Below are 22141 nucleotides of genomic sequence, written 5' to 3'. Positions count from 1 at the left end.
ATAATGATCCATTTTGACAATCTAGGCATCATCTGGTGAAATTAGACTTGTAACAGTGAATTCTTTATCAGAATTTCTGGGTGTTTTGTCATATCTGTGGATCTACACCCGGTAAACTGGGGACCTACTATATCAATCAAACAGGTGTGGAGTAGGTGTTTTTCGAAAATGATAATATGACAATCAACTAATCAAAACCAAAAAAAAGTCAACAATCAAAATCAACTGGTCAAGTGATTTTTAAATATTAATATTTTAAATTTAAGTACTCACCTTGAAAGGCTATAAATAGGAAAGTTACTGTATGCAATACAAATAATCAAAGATGCTATTCTATAAACAAACTCTCTCTCAAATTCATGAATATATATAATACAGAAGGAAAATTCTGTGGGTATATATATATATATATATATAAAATCTTATCGACCATACTTTTTAACGGTTGGATGATATTTACGAGTCAATTTTTATGTATATATTAGGCCAGAAGTCTATGATCTAATATTTATAGTTAAATCACCATGCATTATGATTGAAATCCATGGACCATCCAATTAACCAACAGCATGACCTTTGATTCTAGCTTGATCAAATAAAATGTACACCGTTTGCTGTAAATAAATGATTAAAAAAGTGAGAGTGCATGGGACGTGATGCAGAAGGCAAACGTGAAAGCACGTATAAGTAGGTTAGTTTTAGCGGTTAAACTCTTCTAAACCGATTTTCCCGCTAACAAAGAAAACATCTGCCTCTGTTCCTAAACAGAGAAACTTAATTCAGACGATAACAACACCAACAAACCCTCTTTCTTCCTCTGTTTCTTGCCTCCTTTTATATATCTCCTATGTTATCATTTTCCTGCTCTTTTCTGTTCCCACATTTTTCGCCATCATTTGAATCTGCCAATTCAATATTTCTGTCATTTCCTCTATTGGGTTGGTCAGATCTCAAAGCTTTTAGGTAAGTATGTGTATATGTGTGTGTGTATATATATATATTTCACTTCTTTAATGGTTAGCAGATCAACAATGTTTTGGCTCATGGGTTTCTTGAAATGTAACTGACAATTTATTTTCTTTACCAAAATTCAGGGAATGATAATGATAAGCATGTATGCGGTTCTGATTATGAAAGGAAAAATTTAAGAGTCTTATCAGAATATTTTGCTTGATAGATTTGTTCATTATATGGCTTGGTTTTTGGATTGCAGGACATTTTCAAGTCAAATATACCATTTTGACAGATTGATCAAGAGCTGATATGTTGTGTTGTGGAGGTGCAGAGGAGGAACTTGACGGCCCGCCTGCTAATCAATATACAGCTCCACCTAAAGGAGGCAATAACTATGCTGGCGGTAAGCGAGTTTTTTCTCTATTCTTTCTTTCGTTTTCAATTCTGTTACAATGTTCTTAATTTCTCGGAATCTATTAACGTTTATGAAACTGCTTATAATAGAGGACTCTATCCACCAGGGAAATCATTTTAAGATGACAGAATTTTCAAAAGTTGGAACGTTCATTTGTGCTGAAATTAGGAGATGCACCTATTGTCAGGCTAGGTCTGCCAGAGAGACTGCATGTGCAAAATATATATTGCCTATACCAAAAGTTGCTTAAGTTTCTTTTGCGTGTTATAGGCGGCGAGAGAGCAGAGCCAAGGAGTAATAATCCTGCCAAAAGTGGAACTCCGCAAAAGGTCTTACCAATAGAAGTTCCAGCATTATCATTGGACGAGTTAAACAGATTAACAGGTAACTTTGGCACCAAGGCTTTGATTGGAGAAGGTTCATATGGTCGTGTTTTCTATGCCAAGTTAAATAACGGTGAGGAGGCTGCAATAAAGAAGCTAGATACCAGCACTTCACAGGAACCAGATTCTGATTTTGCAGCTCAGGTTAGAAATTTGGCACAACAAATTCTTTCCCATAATCCAATATGTTTGTGCTCAAAAGTATACAATTCCTCATTGTTGCTGTGCTCTGTGCAGTTATCAGTGGTTTCTAGGCTTAAGCACGAGCACTTTGTGGAGTTGATCGGATATTGTTTGGAGGCAAACAATCGAATCCTAATTTATCAGTTTGCAACAATGGGTTCTTTGCACGATGTACTGCATGGTAATCTTGTTAAAAATGCTGTTCTCTAATTGCAATGATAAAGGAGGCAGCCTCCCACATTGAGTCACTTTATATTTTCTGATGCAGGAAGGAAAGGAGTGCAAGGGGCTGAACCAGGCCCTGCACTTAGCTGGAACCAAAGAGTTATAGTTGCCTATGGTGCAGCGAAAGGGCTCGAGTATCTGCACGAAAAAGTTCAGCCTTCAGTAGTTCATCGCGATGTTAGATCGAGCAATGTACTACTTTTTGATGATTTCACGTCTAAAATCGCAGATTTTAACTTGTCAAGTGCGTCTTCTGATACTGCAGCTAGGCTGCATTCAACAAGAGTCTTAGGAACATTTGGCTATCATGCTCCAGAGTAAGCCTTATGTCTCTATCTAATACTGCAATAGATCCTCTCCTTTAGGATGTTTGGAAAGTCTAAAAATGCAATAATTCAATTCAACTGAATTCTCCAACTCTCATGTTTGGAAAGCTCATGATAGAATTCAAGTCCTTCTGTTAAAGAAAAGGGTATTCCGAAATAATGAAATTATGTAAAGAAATGAAATGATTTCGCAAGAATTCAATTCACACGAGTTCTTGCAATAGGATCTATTCCAAAAAATGGTTGTCTTCTTTTAGTTTCTTGTTGTCTAATTTGTTTTCCAATTCTCGGTTTCTTTACAGGTATGCCATGACAGGACAGATAACTCAGAAAAGTGATGTATACAGTTTTGGAGTGGTTCTTCTAGAGCTCTTGACAGGAAGAAAGCCAGTAGACCATACAATGCCTAAGGGACAACAAAGTCTTGTTACTTGGGTGCGTTTTCTTTGTCCTTTCTTTAGCCTTGATTGCCTTCTTTTATATTCATTTTATGCATCTAACATTAGTGTTATTGATTACTACAGGCAACTCCAAGATTGAGTGAGGACAAGGTGAAGCAATGTGTGGATCCTAAACTAAACAATGACTACCCACCAAAGGCAGTTGCCAAGGTTCTTACCCTGACCTTTCTTTCATTTTCTTAGGCCTAGTTTGACACAGCTGTGCACATATTCCAAGAAGCAAAAACTATAGCAATTCAGAATAGCCTTTTCTTTTTTTATTCCCCTAACTTTCTCAATGAATTGCCATTTTGTTGTGTCAGTTTTTATAACCTTGTAGGAGAGATTGTTGATGTACCATGAACATTTCATAAATCTTAGTTGAAAGCAGTTTAATTCTTGTTCTTATTTCTGTGTTGTTAATCGAATGTATCAGTTAGCAGCAGTGGCAGCACTCTGTGTTCAATATGAGGCAGATTTCAGGCCAAACATGACAATTGTTGTAAAGGCACTGCAGCCACTTCTCAACTCAAAACCAGCAGGGCCAGAGTCTCACACATAATTCAACATAGATTTCAGACTCATTGTAATATGCAGCTTTCTCCGTGACCATTTTCAGTCCCCCTTTTCATCCTTCTGCAACAGCATCTGTCAAGGTCTCAGGATACTAATCAGAGAAGAACCATAATCATATCTACCTTTATACAGAAACTCAGGAACTACACTGTTAGTATGCTTGATAGATTGTATATTAGCTGTTTGGAAAACAAGAATATGCCTTGTGTATCACTTCAAAACTGTAGTCTTTTGTTTGTTCTTGTCTTTAAGCATGTGAGAAATGTTATGGGGATGTCTGTTGCTCGTGCAGGTTGTGTTGCAGTATAATTCTTCCGCTCGTCCTCTCCAACCCCAATTTCATTTATTTGTTTCTGAACGTTTCTTTAGGAAAATCGTTGTTCGGATTAGACATTCCGATTGTTGATATAAAAATGCTATATAATATTTTGAACATTTCTTGAATGAATAACTCAAAAGAAAATCACAAGTAGAATTTCTTTTTTGTTACAATCACAAGTAGTATTTAATCTAACATCAATTCACAATAGATATTACTACTAAACGCATTATATGATTCAAAACCCAAATTCTTGTATATTAATCACAATTATAGAGAGAGATTCTCTTCTTCCTTGTATATTGTGTATTCTATAGAAGGGGAAATAAACTTTATTTACTAATCATATTATGTCCATGTATTGGTAACTGCATTACACTAGATATTGAAGAAGTTTGTAGTGCAAGTATCCAAGTATATAATCATATACTTGGAGATTGGGAGTGGTATATGGACACTGATTCAGTTCCTTTCTTCACAAACCAGAAACCCATACCCAAAGGCAAAACAGGAGTGTCAATTTCATGTCGGCCAATGCTCTCTGTGCAATTGGATCAATCATCACAATCCATCCTCACTTCCCTAAAAACAACTACCACTCCCTCGCTTTGAACTGCCTCTTGAATTCCTGTTCCTCCCTTTCCCACCTTAAACTTACCCATGCTCTAAGTATTACAACTGGGTTTCACAACAGCCTCCTCCTCTCCACAAAGCTTATAACTTCGGCTTCCGCTTTATCATCATCGATGGACTATGCTCGAAAGCTGTTCGACAAAATGCCCCAGAGAGATGTCTTTCTTTGGAATACTTTAATTAGGGGATATGCTGATCTGGGTCCTTATCAGGAGGCTGTAATGCTTTATAAAACCATGCATCACGATGGGTTCTTACCAGATAATTATACTTTCCCTTTCGTGGTTCGATCCTGCGCAGTGATATCGGCTTTAAAGGAGGGGAAAGAAGTGTATTGTAATGTTATTAAAAATGGGTTTGATTTGGATGTGTTTGCACAGTGCTTTAGTCTCTACGTATGCTCAAGGTGGGGAGACTTTGAGAAAGGAGATTGTTTTGGTGAAGTGGTTGTAAGGAATATTGTTTCTTGGACTGCAGTTACTGCAGGTTACGTGCAAAATGGGCTTTTCAAGTAGGGGTTGACGATTTTTAGAGATATGGTGAGATCAGGAACTCAACCAAATGCAATTACATTAGTGAGCGTCCTTCCTGCATGTAATGGTTTGGACTTCCTAAATTTAGGGAAATTGATTCATGCCTATGGGACTAAGGTTGGAGTAGATTCTGATGTCTCATTAAGGAACTCTTTTATTGCATTATATGGGAAATGTGGGGATCTTAACACAGTTATTTAATGAGATGGCTTAAGAGCTTGGCCTCATGGAATGCAATGATGGCAGCATATGAAGGGAACAATGCCAGAAGAGATGCGATAAAGCTCTTCCTTAGAATGCTTTGTAAGAAGGTGGAATATGAGTATATAACAATAGTTAGTGTTATTTCAGCTTGTATTAGTTTAGGTGCACTTGATACTGGAAAATGGTTGCTTGAGCTTATCGCACAAAAAGGCATTGAAACCAGTGTTCCCATTATGAATGCTCTTATTAACATGTATTTAAAATGTGGATGCATAGAATTGGCCAAGGATATTTTTGAGAGGTTACCTCATAGAACCAGGATCCAAGAAGGCAAAACGGCTGTAGTTTCCAATTATTGCAGTCAATCAGGATCTAAAGAAGTTCTAGAAGCTGTCATTGCTGGAACAAATGAGGTGGCAGGAAAGAAGGAAGAATTATCCAAGGGAAAAGATTCCTTTTCCATAGCAGAATTAGTTATTTACTATAGCTGTATTTTGTCTTCTAGCTTAACAAATTAGTAGTTGTTTTATTGTCCTTTAGCTTGCTTTCTAGAAGTATTCCCTAAATGATTAGGCTAATATATAGCCAATGATTGTATGAATGGAATTCTCATGACAATATTGAAATCAATACAATTTTCTCTCGATTTTCTGTTCTGTTATCTTGTCTTACTCTCACTCCCTCTCCTATTCTTCTTCTTCCTGATCACAACATACATTGCTGCTTCCTTCTTCTTACTCTTAATTCTTCACTTCTCAATCCTTAATTCCTCTATGTGTTTGTTTAATCCTTCCATCTAAATCCCGAAACCTTGTCATTCTAGCTCATCACCCTGGATCCTGACAGTCTTGGACTTTAATGATTGAGGCTTGTGCATACCATGGTAATATAGATGATGCTCTCAAGCTACTCTGGAAGATGAAAGGAGAGGGAATTAAACCAAATAGTGTCTCACTTTCACCACTGTTTTGACTGCTTGCGGGCATTCTGGTCTAGTTGAAGAAGGGAGAAAGCTCTTTGAGAGCATGACAAAAAATTACTCAATTGTGCCTTGTGTAGAATAATGTGCTTGCATGGTAGATCTCCTTGGTATAGCTGGTTGCTTGATAGAGGCATATGAATTCTTTCAAAACATGCCAATTGCACCAGATTCAGGCATTTGGGGAGCTTTGCTTGGGGCTTGTAGAATACATAGCAATGTTGAACTAGCTGAACTTGTAACAAAGGAGTTGCTTCAGTTGGATCCTCAATCTGTAATTCCTGTGGCCTCATGTCGTATATATATGCGGAAGTTGGTAGACGGCTAGGTTAAGAAACTTGATGGAGGAAAGAGAGTTGAAAAAACTTCCTGGCTAAAGCTTGGTTGAGGCTAATCAAAGATTTCATACATTTCTAGCAGGTTTGAGATCCAAACCCTCTCGGGCTTCTCAATGAACAGATTTTATATTCACTTTGAGTAAGGACCGCCTTTGCAAGGTAATTTTTTCCTTGTACCCTAAGCATGCAACACTTCCGGGCAATTATTATGATACTTACAGAGCAGTTGAGTATGCCTTCATTCTTATTTGATATTCCATAACTTGATGATGTGTGAAATATGCAGCTGTGGAATCGGACTACCTACTGTGTTGGAAATATGCATGGTATTTTAGGGAATGGAAAAAGAATGAAATGAGGGTCGAATTGTTGATTGAATACGAGAGATGGAATGACTGTGATGCACTACAATCTGAGTGTACTCATGCCAGCATATACGGGCACATATAAGAACTAAATTCTAATCAGTCAGGTTTCAGTTGATTCAGAAGCGAAACATCTCCACTTCCACTTTATGAGCACAGAATTGGCATGTTCATCACCATATGAAGTATTTACGCCTTTCTTGTAGACATGTTGATTTTATTTCTCGGGAATTGAAAGAATAATTTAGCACTTGATGAAGTGTACGATACTGCAGATATTCTGTAATAGTTACTATCACACGGATTGTGTAAAATGAAAGTTATCTGAGATGGTTTCCAGAAAAATTCATATCAACTTTAGGCAGCACTAACACTCCAACGGACTTCAAACACCTGTTACAACTAAATTATGCAGTCTGAATGCTCTGAGTTTTTTCTTTGTTTGATCCCTTATTCTTGATTGGATGAAGCTCAAGAATCACGTTTTCCTTTAAGACTGAAAAGCGTACTTTGCATCACTTCCTAATGCAGCACCACATTTCACTTTAATTATGCAGAACAATGCCTTGCTGAAGCTAGGTCACGAGTTCAAGGAGTGGAAATGAAAAAGCCACACTGCAAAAATTGCAAGGGGGAAGCTACATGCATAAGCACATGTCCTCTCCTTGTTCCGCACTATCCAGATAGCACTTTCTTTATCCAGAATAGTGCTTTGGCGCAAACATGACCTGTTTTTCAAAATTTTAGATTTCAGTTATTGCCAGTGCACTTGAACCCTGAGAAACTCACTGAAGGAGATGAAAGTTCCAAATTTCAAGCCAGCGAAGATGGAGATTCCATTAGGACATTGTAGTTTAGAAAAATAAAAAATAAAAAGCCAACTCGCTAAGGATGTGTATCAGTAATTTTCACAAGCTCGTTAATATTTGTATTATGCCTACTGAAATATATCCAAATTCTTGTTTCAAAATGAACATTCGGATGAATAGATTATTAGTCATAAATTACTAATGGAAGATCATGTCACGCTAATCGGCCTTGTTAATGATAAACAACTAATGAGAAAGCAAAAATAAAAAATAAAGAGAAAATGTAGCCGTAATGAAAAATAATTTAATTGTAATATGAAAGGGACAAAAATATAACGTCGCCTGAGAGATTCGAACTCTCGCGGGGAAACCCCATGTACTTAGCAGGCACACGCCTTAACCACTCGGCCAAAGCGACGATTTTGTCTAATTATCAAACGTTTTTATACAACTTTCAGTGCTTCCACAGGAAATGAGTCCTGCCCCATTCCCAAAATATAACTATATAATCATGTAAAAGATATTAGACATGGCATGCTTTGATTTAAGAAAAAAAAGGAAAAGAAAGAAGTTTACTGCAGAATATTACCAAATAATTACTATCAAATTTAACCAGATTATATTCATCTTTTTTTTCTTTTACATCTTTCCTGCATAGAACCCTTTACAAATTCATTTGGAAATTAACAGGCTTAGAGCAAGTATTTTATAAAATTAAAACATGACTATAATAATACATATATATCATATAAATTTTTGTATCATTTCTCTTACTTCTTCAACCACAAGCCAGCCCTTATGCCCTCCAACTATTTCTGCTTTCATCTCTCCATCTTTCCATAGCTGCAACACAAATTACAATTCAGTTCACATTTTTTCTGTTCCTTCAATCATTTCTATTATCGTTTCAACCAGATACTTGGGAGGGCCAAAATACCTGAATTGTGGGCATTTTCTGGAGAAGGAAGAGACCAAAGAAAGAAATCATCAGAAAAAAAATTAATGATCATAACAAGGGAGTGACTAAAAGAGGGTAAAGAATCAAACATACTGATATGTTTCCACGCTTGACTAGAGATTGAGATACCTTGTTCACATCCACACTGTAAATCTTGATCCTACATGCATTTTGCAAGGAAAAGAAAGAAAGAAGGGTTTAATAATATACATTATTGTTTAATCTTTGCTCTAATGTAAAAGAATATCAGTACCTAGAACAAGGATCAGCATAAAAGAAATTTAATTACTAATTAAGTTGTTGAATTTATATTTTTCATAATTTTATTTAATTATTTTAAAATTTTAAAATAAATACCTATAATTTTAATTTATTTTAAAACTAATTTTCGTTAATATTTTTTACAATTTTTCAATGACAAAAATGATGGTACTAATATAAAAATTAGGAAATCGGTAAAAATATATTAAGTTTAGATATAAAATGTGTGAACACATGGACATATATGGAATTTTTAATAGTTATATTATTAAATTTAAAATAAATAATTTATATTAATTTATAATTATTATTATTTTAGTGAGTATATTAGACTTTTTTTACATCATTTTATTTCAAATTATTTTAAGAAATTATCGGAAAATATTATTAAAAATATAAGTAACGATTTTAAAATTTAAAATAATTAAATAAAATTACTAAAAAAATATAAAATATAAGATTTAATTAATAGTTAAGCCTAAAAATATAACGAAAATAATTTTTAGGTGATGTGAACAGTAAAAATCTTAAGATATTTTTAGTTAGATATTTTGATGAGACCAAAGCTACTACTTGTTAACCCCACCAACGTACATGCAAGCAAAAAAAGGTCAAAGAAAAAAGAAAAAAGAAAAAAGAAAAAGCTTTGTCAAAGAAAAGGAAAAGGAAAAGGAAGAGAGAGGGAGAGCGAGAGAGGGAAGGGTTACTTGGTATCAAATTCAGAAGCCAATTTCTCCAACTTGGGCTTCAAGTAGATACATTTCCGGCACCAAGCAGCCATCCTATCAATAACACAGAAACCCATGAAAATTCAGATCATCATTTTGTTAGTTAATTAGTTTACCAGAGAACAGATGTTAAAAAGAAGAAGAAGAACAAGAAGAAGAAAGGGTTTTGCCATAAGCATATATATAAATTTGTTACCAGTCAATGAGAACAGGTTGAGAGAGCTCTTGAGCTTTGAGAAGAATCTGATCAAGCTGATCAGAATCATTGATGGGTTCCATCTCAATGGAAGTGGGTCTTGTCATATCTGGCCAAAAAGCTTCTACTCTCAAATCTCTCTTTGAAATCTTTTTGAAGCTTCTAGTCTTTTTACAATCAAACAAATTGTAACACCCTGAATTTCTTTGTTGCAATAGCAAGCAACAGCTGCCACTACTACTCCATAACTGATGCTGCTGCTGCTGGTCTCTTTGGTTATACACTTCTCTGTACAATATGTGAGAGTTTGCTGCCAAACTTGACATTCTTGACTTGTACAAGGAGTAAAGAAATCAAGAAATCGAAAGGACTGAAAATCTTTAGGTTGTTAAATAAGAGGAGGGGTATCCAAGAAAATCATGCTTTGATTGATAAACACTAATGGATTTGACAACTTTCAAGATATGAACATTTTTTTGTCGAGCAAATTTTAAGTTTTGGGATAAGAAGGTGAAGGCTGTGTTGCATCCTTTTTGTTTCCATATCCATAAGTTCCCCCCTAACTTTAACCCTTATGCTATTAAGCTCCTTAAGTGAAGCTATATGCTATTAAGCCCCTAAAATATTCAAAATTGTTATTCTAGGTCCTTTTAAATAGATTTTTTTCAGGAATCTTTTAAATAGACTTAACTACACTTATGTTAAACGCATATGTATTTTTGGACAAGAAAAGATATACATAATAAAATAAAGGCTAACAAAATCCATATTAAAAAGGTAGCATGATAACTTTTTATTAAGTAGGTAAAGTTCAAAAAAACTACTTTGTCTTTTGAAGCTTTTTTATTTGAGAAATGGAGATATTTTTTTGTATCAAATGAGTATCATGTTTTTTATTTTCTTAGCATTTTTAGGTACATATTTATATTTTTATTACTATTTACATAATCTTGCATGTATTTAATATGAATTATTACTAAATTATGATTTTATAAGCAATGCATCAAAAAATTTAAAAATATTTTAAAATTTTATTTTTAAAGATTATTTCTTAAAATTGATCAAAATTAAAAATATATATATGTTTTAACAATTTTTATGATCATAAAATATCTAATTAGATACTAAATTAATTACAATATGTTTATTTTATCAAATATTTATATTTTTATTAATATTTACAATCTAAAAAAATGAAAAAAAATATTGAATGTACCTAAAAAATACTAAAGAAATGAAACACATATTACTCTTTTGATATGAAAAATACATTTATCATTCAAGTGTAAAAGTGTCAAATCACATGATTATTTTTTGAACTTTACCTAAAAAAAAGTAACACCACTTCACTAAAATGAAACTTTATGGCATATGCATCTAGCCATTGACACATAAAATTAAAGATCCAAACAAAATTGTATCACAAACTAAAATGTTTATTATAACTACAAAATAGCATAATAGTCAGTCTTGGGTTCTCAATTTTCTTTCTTTTGGTGAAATTAAGAACTTATTCCTTTTGGTAGTGATTTGTTTACATTTGAGAAAATTTAATGAATAATTCATATATATTTTAAATTTTTGATTAATCAAGTTTAGTATTCGGTTGGTTAATAATTGGAAAAATCTTCAGAAATTCCTGATGTTTATATATTTGCTTAGTTGCATTGCATGATGGTTTAATTAAGAGTTAATAGCACTAAATCATATACTTTAGGAGTTGAATAATATAGACTTTCATTTGAGGGACTCAGATAGCACAAAGTAGCAAAATTTAGGGGTGGGGGGCAGTTTGACTTATTAGTTTAACTTATCATTTTTTTATTTAATTAAAATGAAAGGTATTGTTGGCTGCCAAGGAATGGAGGGGAAAAGAAAGCTTATCCGGAAGGTGAGTTGGGAAATGCAAGGAAGAATGGTAGGCGGGGACCACTAACACTTGTGCTGTATGTTGGAAGTTTTAGGCTCTAAATTTACCAAAAAGAGAGAAGGGCTCCTGTCTTTGCTCTCTGGATCAACCAAAATTATTAATGCAACACTCACAAACTCGTTTACTATGAGTTTTCTTTTTATTGTTTTTCTTTCTTTACTATCTCGATTATGAGTTATTAAATGACACTACAAAAATAGCTGAAAATTAATATAATTAGTCAGATACTTCCAATTATATATATGTGTTATATGCAAAAGAAGACTATGGACAACTCAGCCTAAAATGGTCCAAAACTATGACAAGGTTTTATGCTACTCCGCATTGCAAATTGCCCATGGCAAGTGGAAGTTTTTGTCAACATGAAACAAAAGAAACAAAAAGAAAAAGCCTGGAGCCTTGCCATCAAAGAAAACCAGAAAAGGTGGTATGTACATTTTATAGACATTTCTGAGTTTGACGTTTGCTAGGTAACCAACCAAATATATACATGCCAAGCCAAGCTTCATTTCAGAACTGAAAAAGGAAACAAAAAGCAAAGCCAGAAAGTAGAAACCTTCTCTTCTTTTCTTCAAGTGTTATACCCCCAGAATGTCAGTACTAGTAGTAGTAGTAGTCCCTAGCTGAAAATCAGTCTATTTAACTATATTTGTATATTTCCATTAGCATTAGCAAGCAAAGGCATTGTTCGGCTGAGTATACTGCTTATCCTCCTTATCCTTGTTTTCTTCTTACCAACTCCACAACCTTTTCTACCATAACACTCGTCAGATTCCCCAATGAATGCATTTGGTGATGCAGATGGATGTTTTCCGCCTCTGATTGGGTCGTCACACCAGCCAGACCCTTTAACTTTCTGATTTCTTTTGCATCTCCATCCCAACCCATTTCTCCCGCTACACCTCAAAGAACCCATTTTCATTTCATCATCAACCTCATTATATTTATATTCTCTCTCTTTTTCATGCTTGATCTTGCTTGCGCTCCTTCTGAATATAGCCTTTGTCTTGGCCTTCTTGTTTTTGTGTTCGGATTCTTGGGTTATGAATCTTTCCAGGCTTAGTCTTCTTTTCTTTACAGGAAACGCTTTCTCTTCCTCGCACCACCGTCCTATTATAGAAAATAGGTACATCGCAGGCCGCCATTATGGTAAGTTTCACGCCAAACCATATACATATATGCATTAAACAATATTATCAGTGTACAAACCATGGCGAGATAAGGAAGAGGAAGCGGAGCTCGCAGCTGATGTTTTCGTACTGATAGAGCTACTGCATTTGTCGCCATGCAGACTAGTACTATTACCAGTACAAAAATCAATTAGAAGCAACCCCAAGAAAACAGCATCAAACCCAATTTTGAACATGAAAAAAGGCTTGTGTTAATAAATTTCAAAGAATAAACAGAAAAACAGAAACCTCTTTTCTTCCGTGCTACTCCCAGTCCCTTCTTCTGAGCTGGCGATAACTGTGTTCTAATAATTAAAATCATCCAAGAAAAAACGACCCAGTAATATCAGCTGCTAATCTCGAGAAATGTTTCAAGAAACCAATTAAAGGAAAACGTGTATGCACCTGGTTAGAGCAAACAGAAACATTGACTCTGCTGATCATGATGGGTGGCGAGTGTTGCAAGATCTGAAGCCATGGAGGAGGTGATTGAGCCGCTGATGAAACATCAGTCGGTGCTGCTAGTGAATGATTATCGCAGTGAGCTTTAGTATTGCTCCACACTTTTCTTATCCTCATTCCACTTTTCTTTATAGTTTCTTACAAGATCGGATAGCTAAATAAAACCCTGAATCCGCCACCTCTATAATATTCTCTCCACTTTCTTGCTCTGGCAGCGCAATGGCGTCCGCTGTTTGTGTTTTGTGTGAGCGGTGGGTTGTGGCTAATTTTTGTCTTGGGTCAGTGCTGGCACCACAAGTACGGTGACACGAGCCACAATGGGCACAAAGGGCGCGTGTACGGTTTTTTTCTTTTTTCTTTTTCCTTTTTCCTTTTGTGCGTATAGAACATAAAGCACGCTGAATAAGACGCGTGATATTGACACCCCATTTGCATTGGCTATCTTTCTTGGCACAAAAGTTTGCTCTGTACGTAATACCCAAACTAGCGGCGGTTTCTTTTTGCCACGGCTACCATAAGAGCGGAAGAAAAAGAAAAGGAAAAGAGGTATTTTATTGATGTAGATAATGCTTAGGATAGCGCTCCATAACGGTACCATACTGAACTCAGGCTGGCAGTGAGATGGAAGAGTGAGTGACATGCAAAAAGCAAAAGCTCAGCCCAATGTTTCACTAAAAAAAAATGTCCCATTTGAGGTCCCGATTAGATTCTATTCTTCCGGTCTTCCCACACCCAACCAAATAATCTGGGCTTGAAATTCAATGGTTTCTCCATATGGGATTTTTCCGATCTAGGCCGATGCCTATTGACCCTGGACGGGCTTTTTCTTAGGTCTATAGCATCAATCGATTACCATGTTGGGCTTTACACAAATGCCTAAAAATTTTATCTCACAACTCTAAAATATAACAAAATTACACTGAAACCAAGAATATTTACTTTTATAATTTGAAGTTAAAGAAACGGGTTTCTCTTTCTCGTTAATTCAAATTCATCCAAAAATTACAATATACAACTCTTATGCTAAAGATAGGATTAAAATTCACTTTGGCGTCCGGTCTTTATGGTCATATTCAGTTCAGTAGGTCTGTTTGTTTGTTATTTTTTAGGCCAATTTTAGCTTAAAACCTTACTTCTTTTTGGCTCAAATCAACGAGTGAGTCTCACCCTCTATAAATTAGTTGCTAAAAAACAATAAATGAATAACTTTGAAATATTTATATAAAAAGATAAAATTATTTATCTAAAATATATTTTAGTTATTAAGTTGAATTAGAAAAATAGTTATTGTTTAAAATTACTTTTTAAGTTATTTCTAAATCATAAAATAGTTTTTTTTTTAAGAATTAGTAAATTACTTTTTATCTCATTTGAATTTATTTTCTAAAATTTTTCAAGAAAAAGTGGATCTTATCCTATGATATAATGACTAAACTGAGTTAAAATAGTAAAATTCTAGACTAAACTGGTCCAAAAGGTTTAAAATGGCCAAGTTAAGTATGAGCTTAAAGTTTGGGAGCCGAATTGCACCTTCTTTCCTAAAGATATTGTCCACAACTTCATTAATACGACAGATTGAAAGGATTATATATATATATATATATATTGCTAAACATGATTGGAGAAGAAGCAACTTCATTACCAGACGTATTAAGACTGTCAAAATTGCTCTTCACCGGGAAACATGCTTTAATCAATTGTGTTAAAGCAACGTCTTCGACTAATTATTAGTAATTAATAATTTCATTTTCTTTTCAACTTTTGTACTGATGGATTCTAGTATCAATTAATAAATCAAAATATTGTATGCTATTTTTCTTTTGTAAAGAAAAATAATTGGATTAATACACTAAATTATTAAATATTTGACATACATTTATTACTTTTAAATAATATCATGTGTAAATCGTTCAATGTTATAGTATAAAAAATTAATATAATTGTTATTTTTTGCTAAAAAATAATAATCCAGTTATGAGCTGGCAATATAATTTTTGTAACTTGTGGTATGTATATTTTTTTAGACATATTTTTATATAATGGCTCAAAATTGATTTGTCATTCCATAATGTTAAATAACAATTTTACTATATAATTCTTCATGAATTACTAAAGTCACCATATGAAATTAAGTTGTTTAAAAAGCTCATGCTATCTTTTATTTATTTATTTTGGTTTTCTTTTTTTCTTTTTTAATCTTTTTATCTTCCGAAAGACTTAATGCCCCTGATTCGCATGCTAATTGTCACGGGCTTGGTATCTCTACCAATAAACCGTGCAGCACTAGCTACTTTATCACACAGATAAGTAAGCTAATAAGCCTTACTCATTGAATACTAGGCAAAATGCTAGCTAAGATTGCAAGAAGAACAATAGAGAATTAAAGACAACTTTAAGAGCTTTTGTCAAGAGAGCTTGCTTCCTCTTTTACTTTATGTTTTTATTTGATGATTATAAATAAAATCTCTAACCTATATATAGGCCTCCACTTCCTCAATGGACGGTGAGGATTCATTTGATCTAATGGCTAAAATTAAGTATCTATAATGTTCTATATAATTCCATACTTATCTACATATTCTATATGCTTCCATATTATTCTAGATAATTCTAGAATGTTTTAGAATCCTTTCTTTCTTTCTTTTTTAGAGACTTCTTGGACCTTTGAACTTTAATGTAAAAAGGAAAAACTTACGAGCTCAAACACATTGCATACAAATGTAGGTGACTATTATGCAATGAATTGAAATACTACTTTAGTTTCTTAACAAAGCTAATAGCCAAGAGATACCCACGCTTACCCATCCTTATGATTTAGTTGGCCATACAAAGAACCAAAATTATAAATATTGTTCGGTATGGGAAAAGCATGAGGGAAATTATTTCATGATCCAATAAATTATTAACTGCAACTAGTACCTTATAAATATTATTTGTATGTGTTGTAAAGATCATTATCCAATAAATAATATTATAATTGATATTACTTAATTTCCCTAGTCTTTTCTCTCTCGTGATTTCTTCAACTCTTCTACTTATCTCTCTTTCCTCTTACTTTCTCTTCTATTTTCTCGCTATCCAAACATTAATTATGATCCAAGACCCAATTAATATTTTTTGAGAAATAGATGGTTTAGATGTGTTTGATTTATATCATGAAAATAAATCTCAAAACGTTATATTCTCTATGATAAGTAATTCTATATGTAAAAAAAAAAAAAAAAAAAGGAGAGGCCCCATTTAGGCAAGTACTTCCTCAGGAACATTCAGTCATGGTTGCTTTTACAATTTATAACTTTTCCTATGCAGGCCGGTGCTTTTTCTCTCTTTCAGAGCATCCAAAAGGTATTATCATAACCATTCTCTACTGTTGGTTTATTTATAGATGGCTTGCAGTGGCATCTCTTTTATGTTTACTATTCTTAACAAACAAAATTGTGTATTAAATATTTAATATTTTTAGTCATTGGTATATAATCCGGTTCAAAAAGAAAATATCTTGCATTTGAACTTATAGGATTAGCCTAACTGATGATAAACTGATCTTTGTTGAGCCAGGCTCATGCCTAATGGCTGGACCACTTGTGTCCCTAAATGGGTCTCGAATCTTTCTCTCTACAAATTGTAGTTTTTAAAAAGAAAAAAAAATAAAAATCCCTTCCTCAATGAACTGACAGTTCTAAGCCTGGAAAGAATGATCATGTGACCCTTGTATTCTTTTGATCATGTGACCCATCTGTTCTTCAAGTCCATAATAAAAGCTGGAGTGGACTTATAATAGATCAACAATACATGGAATCAGGCCTACCCTTAAACAGAGAAGATTATTTGATTAAATGACGCACATGAAAACTACTGTAATGTCAAAAAGAAAAAAGGAGAAAAATTAATAAATAAAGTTAACTATTAACAGATTGGATATTTAAGTCTAATTGAATAGCTCAACTCCATTGGTACTGTTTGACTTGATACAAGCTGCTAATTAATCAACAATTAAGATGTAACCTTTTCCAATTAAGGAAATGCAAATTGATTCTTCCTTGCACGTTTGTAAATTCTTGGTCATTGTATATACAAGAGAATACAGTGAAGATGAGCACTGAATTCTTAAATAGCCTCTATAAGAATCTAATTGGGAGTTTTTAATCTTAATGGTTTCAAATTAAGAAGGAGTGAATTTTAATTGAGCCACTAACGTTGTTATCCGGGATCAGTTCAGTTTTTTTCTAAATTTATAAATTTTTTAATCTAAAATTTTATATATCTAGTACGAATTAATTCTATAAAAAATTAATTAAAATTTTATAATAATTTATAAAAATTATTTTATAATTTTATTATAATTAATATAATTAAAAATAAATAATTATTACCACTATTATTTTTACTGAAATTGTTGTTACTTCTAATGCCTTGAGCACCACCACAATTGTCTTTTTCATCATCATTATTAAAAGAAAAATAATAAAAATACTAAAAAATAGTAATATTTATTTTTTATTGTATTTTATTTAAATATCTATTATATCTTTTAATTTAAATAATTTAATTTAATATAATTTTTTTTATTTATCTACTCTCTTTTTAGAGAGTATATAACTTACTCTCTCATTTCAATTATAATATCTGTAGATTTAAAAATAATTAAATTGAATCCAAGTAATAAACTCTGATTATATTGAGCTAAAATTCTATTATCTATCTTTTATTTATCTTTGAAAATTTGTTGATGTGCATAAAGTTAGCTTTAATTCATATATAAAGTAATTTAAATGTAGACCTACTCTATTGGTTCAAAAGTAACTTACCAATTAATATATTAAATATATTTATAAGAAAAATAACAAAAAAAAAAGTATTTTTAATTAACAACCAACAAGATATCCTCTTTAAAGGAAATTTATTTTCTTTTTTTTTAGACAGGAAAATGATCAAAGATGACATGATGAAAAAAGGAAAAGAACTTATGGGCATAAATAGGTGCAAGTTGTATTGTAGCTGTAGTTGTAGTTGTAGCAAGGCCAATAGTTTTGAATAAAACAATGGTGTGTGGGCCTTAGTTACGTGTCACACTGTGAAGTTTAAATTCAAAATTTTTTGCTAATGCGAAATTTTCCGAAACAAAACTAACGTCACATACGGCATTGTCGGTGGACAGAAATGGTTGCTATATTGAGTTGGATGGGACTTTTTAAATGGACCTCACTCGTCTGTTTTCCCTCATAATGCATGGAAACTCAACTTTTCGACCAAATAATTATCAACCTTTCTGACAATTATCATTTGCAATGGAATGTTAAACGATTTTTTATAATTTAATTAAAACTAAATTTAAATTTTAAATATTCAGTTGTATTAAAATTTTTAAAATTATATTTATTTATAAAAAATATATATTTAATGCGTTCTAAATTGTTTAAATTATAGAAAATTTTAAATTTATTTCATAAGGTGCTATCGATATCATTATAATAAAAAAAATTAAATAAATATGACAGATTCAAAAACCTATCTCAAATTTTGATAGAGACTACAAAGAAAACAAACATAATTTTATAAATGTAGACCTACTCTATTTGTGCAGCTAATAACTCGAAAATAAAACAAATAATTATTTTAGGTTTAGACTCTGTGGTTCAAATGCTATTAGACGTTAAACTACTATTTTTTGTTTATTTCTTTTTCTCATCACGTTTTGATTTGAAATTAAGTAAAAATAAATAAAAATATTGTTAAAACCACAAATAGAAAACATGAAATACTTATTAGTTTTTTAATAAGTAACAAAGCAAAGCAAAGTAAAGTGTCACTGAATCGATTCTTATACTATGTTTGGTTTAAATACATAAAAGAATTCATTTTATTTATAAAAAAAATATGAGAGAAGATAAAATAAGAATAATAAAGTTGAAAAAGATATTTCGGTGTTATGAAATATATTGACTTATTAAAATATTATTATTTAAGTACATAAAATTATTTTTTTTATTTTAAAAATTTATTAATATTATATGTTTAAAGGATAATATTTATACAATAGTGAGAATGTTCATTCGGTCCTTTCTTTCTTTTTTCTGTTATGATAGTTCATATTATGCCAATAGTTTTAATTGATAATTTCAAATTGGAATTAATATTAAAATTAAAAATAAAAAAAATAAATACTAGATTTAATAACAGAATGTAAAATATAAAAAAGAATTAATTATTAGTTTATATAAAAAGGATGAGTATATTTTATTTCTTTTAGCTATTTTAAACAGCTAAATAAAAATATTAATAAATTTAAATATAGGTTTTTCTTTTCAAAATCTGAAAGTGATTACCACAGCAAATTTAAAACCAACTAAATGAAAAAAAGAATCCAATACCCTAAGACATATTAATAGACTGAAAATTGTGGTTCTTTTACAAAATATTAATCTTTTTACTGTCCCATTTGGGGATCCAATGAATTGAATTTTAAATCAGGAATCTATCACTGTCCAATGAATTAAAAGAAATTACGTGACTAATTACGCACCGACACTAAAATTGTAGGCTTCTGAAGTTGACGCGTCTTCGACATTAGTCCAGCCAAGTCCACACTGATGCGTACGGATCCTAATCCTTCTTATTATTTTAATTACTTCCTAAACATATATTTAGTAATAAACAATTCGTATTAATATTATTATATATGTAATTTGGATAAACATCAGATCAGATTTTGTATTAATTTTATTTCTATATCATCAAAACGTTCTGTCGTCAAGGACGTAATCTGATTTCCATTCAAAATGGTCCTTCCATCACAAAAGATTAAAATCACCCAAAAAAAGAGTCACAATCTTAAAAATGAAATCGATTTCTTGCATTTTAGTAAAATTTGTCTTCGACCACTATATTCTTTATTTTTATTTTTTTAAGTTTTCATGGTAATTTTGGGCTGTTTTATTTATCTGTTTCGTTTACCATACATGTGATCCTTCCTTTCTCAAATTACTATAATTTTCTTCTTTTTTCTTTTCTTGTGGATTTATGTTCCACTATCATTTATTTCTTGATATACTCATTAGAGATAAATACTTTAATCTCAATTTGTAATATAATTTACATACTCTTCACCTATTTTTACCTATTATTTGAGATTTACTTTTATAATTTTAATATGTATTAGCTGATTCTTAAATTTTGACATATATAATTTGTTATGTACTGTTAATTTATTTTCATTATATATCAAATACTTTTAAAATAAATTTATAAAATTTTAAATTCAAGTAAAAAGATATCTTTATTTAAATTGAAATAAAAAATTATTGTTATTTATTTACTTATTTTAAATTTACTTATAATAGTAAATAATTTATTTTATAATTATACAATAATTTTTATTCTATATTTATCATAATATTGTCTACTATGTTTTTATTAAAATTAAGAGATTTTTTTTTTTTTTGAGAATTTAAGAGATTGCTTTAGTATTGATTATATAATCAAATAAATATACTAATTATTTAAATAATATTATCTTATAGGTACAATTAGTAAATATTTGACATAAACTTGTGTGTATATATAGCAGAAAAGAGCATGTTTATGTAAAATAAAGAAAGAAATATAAATTATGAACTTTTAATGGTTGAAAAAAATCTTACAGTTAGAAAATAAAAAAATTACAAAATTAAACTATAATGATGAATTTAAACACATATTTCTAATAATAGAATTTTTAAAAATATTAAAATATTATTATATAACAAGAATTGAATTATATAAAAAAATATACAAAATAAGAATACACATGAAGCAGAAATGTCAAACGTCCCATTCGTTCATAAATCGGCTCTTGCCAATTCTCAATTCTGCTGCCATATGTTTCACACTTGATAACCGGTATCAATAGAAATTCGTACAAACTATACAATCACTAGCTATTTAAAAAAGAGAATTATAATAAAGTAATTACTAGCTAATTAGAAATATATAATATATATATATATATATATATATATTTGATTATTTCTAAAATCATAGCTTTGCCCCTGTATTCGAAGATTATATATCTATATATCATAGCTTATTAAGAGTGTACGCGCTTTGTGCTTTTTAAGTTTATTGCAACTTTTTATAAATATTTTAAAATTAATAAAAAATATTATTTTTAATGTATAATTTTTTTTTAAATATTATTTTATAATTATTTTTAAAAATGTAGTATAATAATCTTTTAGTTATTTTTCAATTTTTTTATTATTCTAAAAAAATTAAAATACTAAAATCATATTTTAAAATTGAACAGTAAATATTTTTGTTATCACTTTTTATTTATATATGTGTAATTTGAAAACTTTGTATTATGTTCAGATGTCTGACTTGATTAATGCTAATTCTCTTACTATTCATTAAAATGATAACAGAAATAAATAATTAGGAAGATCAATTATAAAATAATATAATTAATATTCTCGTTCATAACAGTTTAAATATTTGAAGTTTAAATTTGTTTATTTATTATCTGAGTTGCAGTCCCAAGTAAATGGTAAAAGAAAAAACAGCTTATTTTAAAATTTTCACATTCCGTTACGCATCAAACCACATGGGACATATAAACCGTTTCGCTCAACCCTAACTAGATGCCGCAAATAAAATAATTTCACCCAAGAAGACAAAAACGACAAAAACACTTAACTAAAACAGCAAACGACAAAGGAAGAAAATTCGGACAAATGGCTGTGAGAAACAAAGCATTAACGTCAGTGGTTGGATTGGA

General features: G+C 31.3%; 5 protein-coding genes and 1 non-coding gene across 8 annotated transcripts; 3 read left to right on the top strand and 3 right to left on the bottom strand.

The window, feature by feature from the left end:
- Positions 1-659: 659 nt before the first annotated feature.
- LOC8260971 (probable protein kinase At2g41970) lies at positions 660-7228 on the top strand. 2 transcript variants are annotated; one of them, XR_007214303.1, is made up of 9 exons: positions 660-963; positions 1214-1357; positions 1640-1896; positions 1990-2116; positions 2204-2477; positions 2789-2921; positions 3011-3097; positions 3363-6667; positions 6795-7228. XR_007214303.1 is itself a non-coding variant. In XM_002534328.4 (8 exons), exons 2-8 carry the CDS (start codon positions 1264-1266, stop codon positions 3486-3488), a joined length of 1098 nt encoding a protein of 365 aa, XP_002534374.1. In that variant the 5' UTR covers positions 660-963; positions 1214-1263; the 3' UTR covers positions 3489-7228. The 2 variants fall into 2 exon arrangements, 1 of the variants encoding a protein (XP_002534374.1); XM_002534328.4 differs by having other exon boundaries at positions 3363-7228.
- On the top strand, positions 4346-4969 carry LOC125371390 (pentatricopeptide repeat-containing protein At3g12770-like). Its single transcript, XM_048380372.1, has one exon. It carries the CDS (start codon positions 4346-4348, stop codon positions 4967-4969), a length of 624 nt encoding a protein of 207 aa, XP_048236329.1.
- LOC125371389 (pentatricopeptide repeat-containing protein At4g14820-like) lies at positions 5227-7726 on the top strand. The gene is made up of 3 exons (XM_048380371.1): positions 5227-5680; positions 6272-6482; positions 7621-7726. The coding sequence occupies exons 1-3, from the start codon at positions 5227-5229 to the stop codon at positions 7724-7726; spliced, it is 771 nt and encodes a 256-aa protein (XP_048236328.1).
- Positions 7727-8018: 292 nt separating this feature from the next.
- On the bottom strand, positions 8019-8100 carry TRNAS-GCU. The gene has a single exon. It is a non-coding gene; the product is annotated as a tRNA-Ser (tRNA).
- Positions 8101-8267: 167 nt separating this feature from the next.
- Positions 8268-10374, bottom strand: LOC8260972 (thioredoxin-like 3-1, chloroplastic). Its single transcript, XM_015728471.3, has 5 exons — positions 9826-10374; positions 9609-9683; positions 8734-8800; positions 8620-8637; positions 8268-8525 (listed from the first exon to the last, which is right to left on the bottom strand). The coding sequence occupies exons 1-5, from the start codon at positions 10149-10151 to the stop codon at positions 8427-8429; spliced, it is 585 nt and encodes a 194-aa protein (XP_015583957.2). The 5' UTR covers positions 10152-10374; the 3' UTR covers positions 8268-8426.
- A 1756-nt stretch (positions 10375-12130) lies between these two features.
- On the bottom strand, positions 12131-13996 carry LOC8260975. 2 transcript variants are annotated; one of them, XM_015728470.3, is made up of 4 exons: positions 13330-13996; positions 13174-13229; positions 12965-13047; positions 12131-12865 (listed from the first exon to the last, which is right to left on the bottom strand). In XM_015728470.3, exons 1-4 carry the CDS (start codon positions 13501-13503, stop codon positions 12399-12401), a joined length of 780 nt encoding a protein of 259 aa, XP_015583956.1. In that variant the 5' UTR covers positions 13504-13996; the 3' UTR covers positions 12131-12398. The 2 variants fall into 2 exon arrangements, with proteins under 2 accessions (XP_015583956.1, XP_002534370.1); XM_002534324.4 differs by having other exon boundaries at positions 12965-13053; positions 13330-13959.
- Between the last annotated feature and the right edge of the window lie 8145 nt (positions 13997-22141).

Source organism: Ricinus communis, chromosome 10, assembly GCF_019578655.1.
Source record: "Ricinus communis isolate WT05 ecotype wild-type chromosome 10, ASM1957865v1, whole genome shotgun sequence".
NCBI lineage: Eukaryota > Viridiplantae > Streptophyta > Magnoliopsida > Malpighiales > Euphorbiaceae > Ricinus > Ricinus communis.
This window is presented reverse-complemented; position numbering and strand designations above follow the sequence as displayed.

Coding starts and splice junctions, on each gene's coding strand:
- LOC8260971 (XM_002534328.4), top strand. CDS start 1,264: ATGTTGTGTTGTGGAGGTGCAGAGGAGGAACTTGACGGCCCGCCTGCT. Junction 2,478..2,788: donor TTTGGCTATCATGCTCCAGA/GTAAGCCTTATG, acceptor GTTTCTTTACAG/GTATGCCATGACAGGACAGA. Junction 3,098..3,362: donor CACCAAAGGCAGTTGCCAAG/GTTCTTACCCTG, acceptor CGAATGTATCAG/TTAGCAGCAGTGGCAGCACT.
- LOC125371390 (XM_048380372.1), top strand. CDS start 4,346: ATGTCGGCCAATGCTCTCTGTGCAATTGGATCAATCATCACAATCCAT.
- LOC125371389 (XM_048380371.1), top strand. CDS start 5,227: ATGGCAGCATATGAAGGGAACAATGCCAGAAGAGATGCGATAAAGCTC. Junction 5,681..6,271: donor ATTAGTTATTTACTATAGCT/GTATTTTGTCTT, acceptor CTTGCATGGTAG/ATCTCCTTGGTATAGCTGGT. Junction 6,483..7,620: donor TGTCGTATATATATGCGGAA/GTTGGTAGACGG, acceptor TCAAAATTTTAG/ATTTCAGTTATTGCCAGTGC.
- LOC8260972 (XM_015728471.3), bottom strand. CDS start 10,151: ATGTCAAGTTTGGCAGCAAACTCTCACATATTGTACAGAGAAGTGTAT. Junction 9,684..9,825: donor CAACCTGTTCTCATTGACTG/GTAACAAATTTA, acceptor TGTTATTGATAG/GATGGCTGCTTGGTGCCGGA. Junction 8,801..9,608: donor GCTTCTGAATTTGATACCAA/GTAACCCTTCCC, acceptor AAATGCATGTAG/GATCAAGATTTACAGTGTGG.
- LOC8260975 (XM_002534324.4), bottom strand. CDS start 13,503: ATGAGGATAAGAAAAGTGTGGAGCAATACTAAAGCTCACTGCGATAAT. Junction 13,230..13,329: donor TTTCTGTTTGCTCTAACCAG/GTGCATACACGT, acceptor TTTAATTATTAG/AACACAGTTATCGCCAGCTC. Junction 13,054..13,173: donor AGTAGCACGGAAGAAAAGAG/GTTTCTGTTTTT, acceptor TACTGGTAATAG/TACTAGTCTGCATGGCGACA.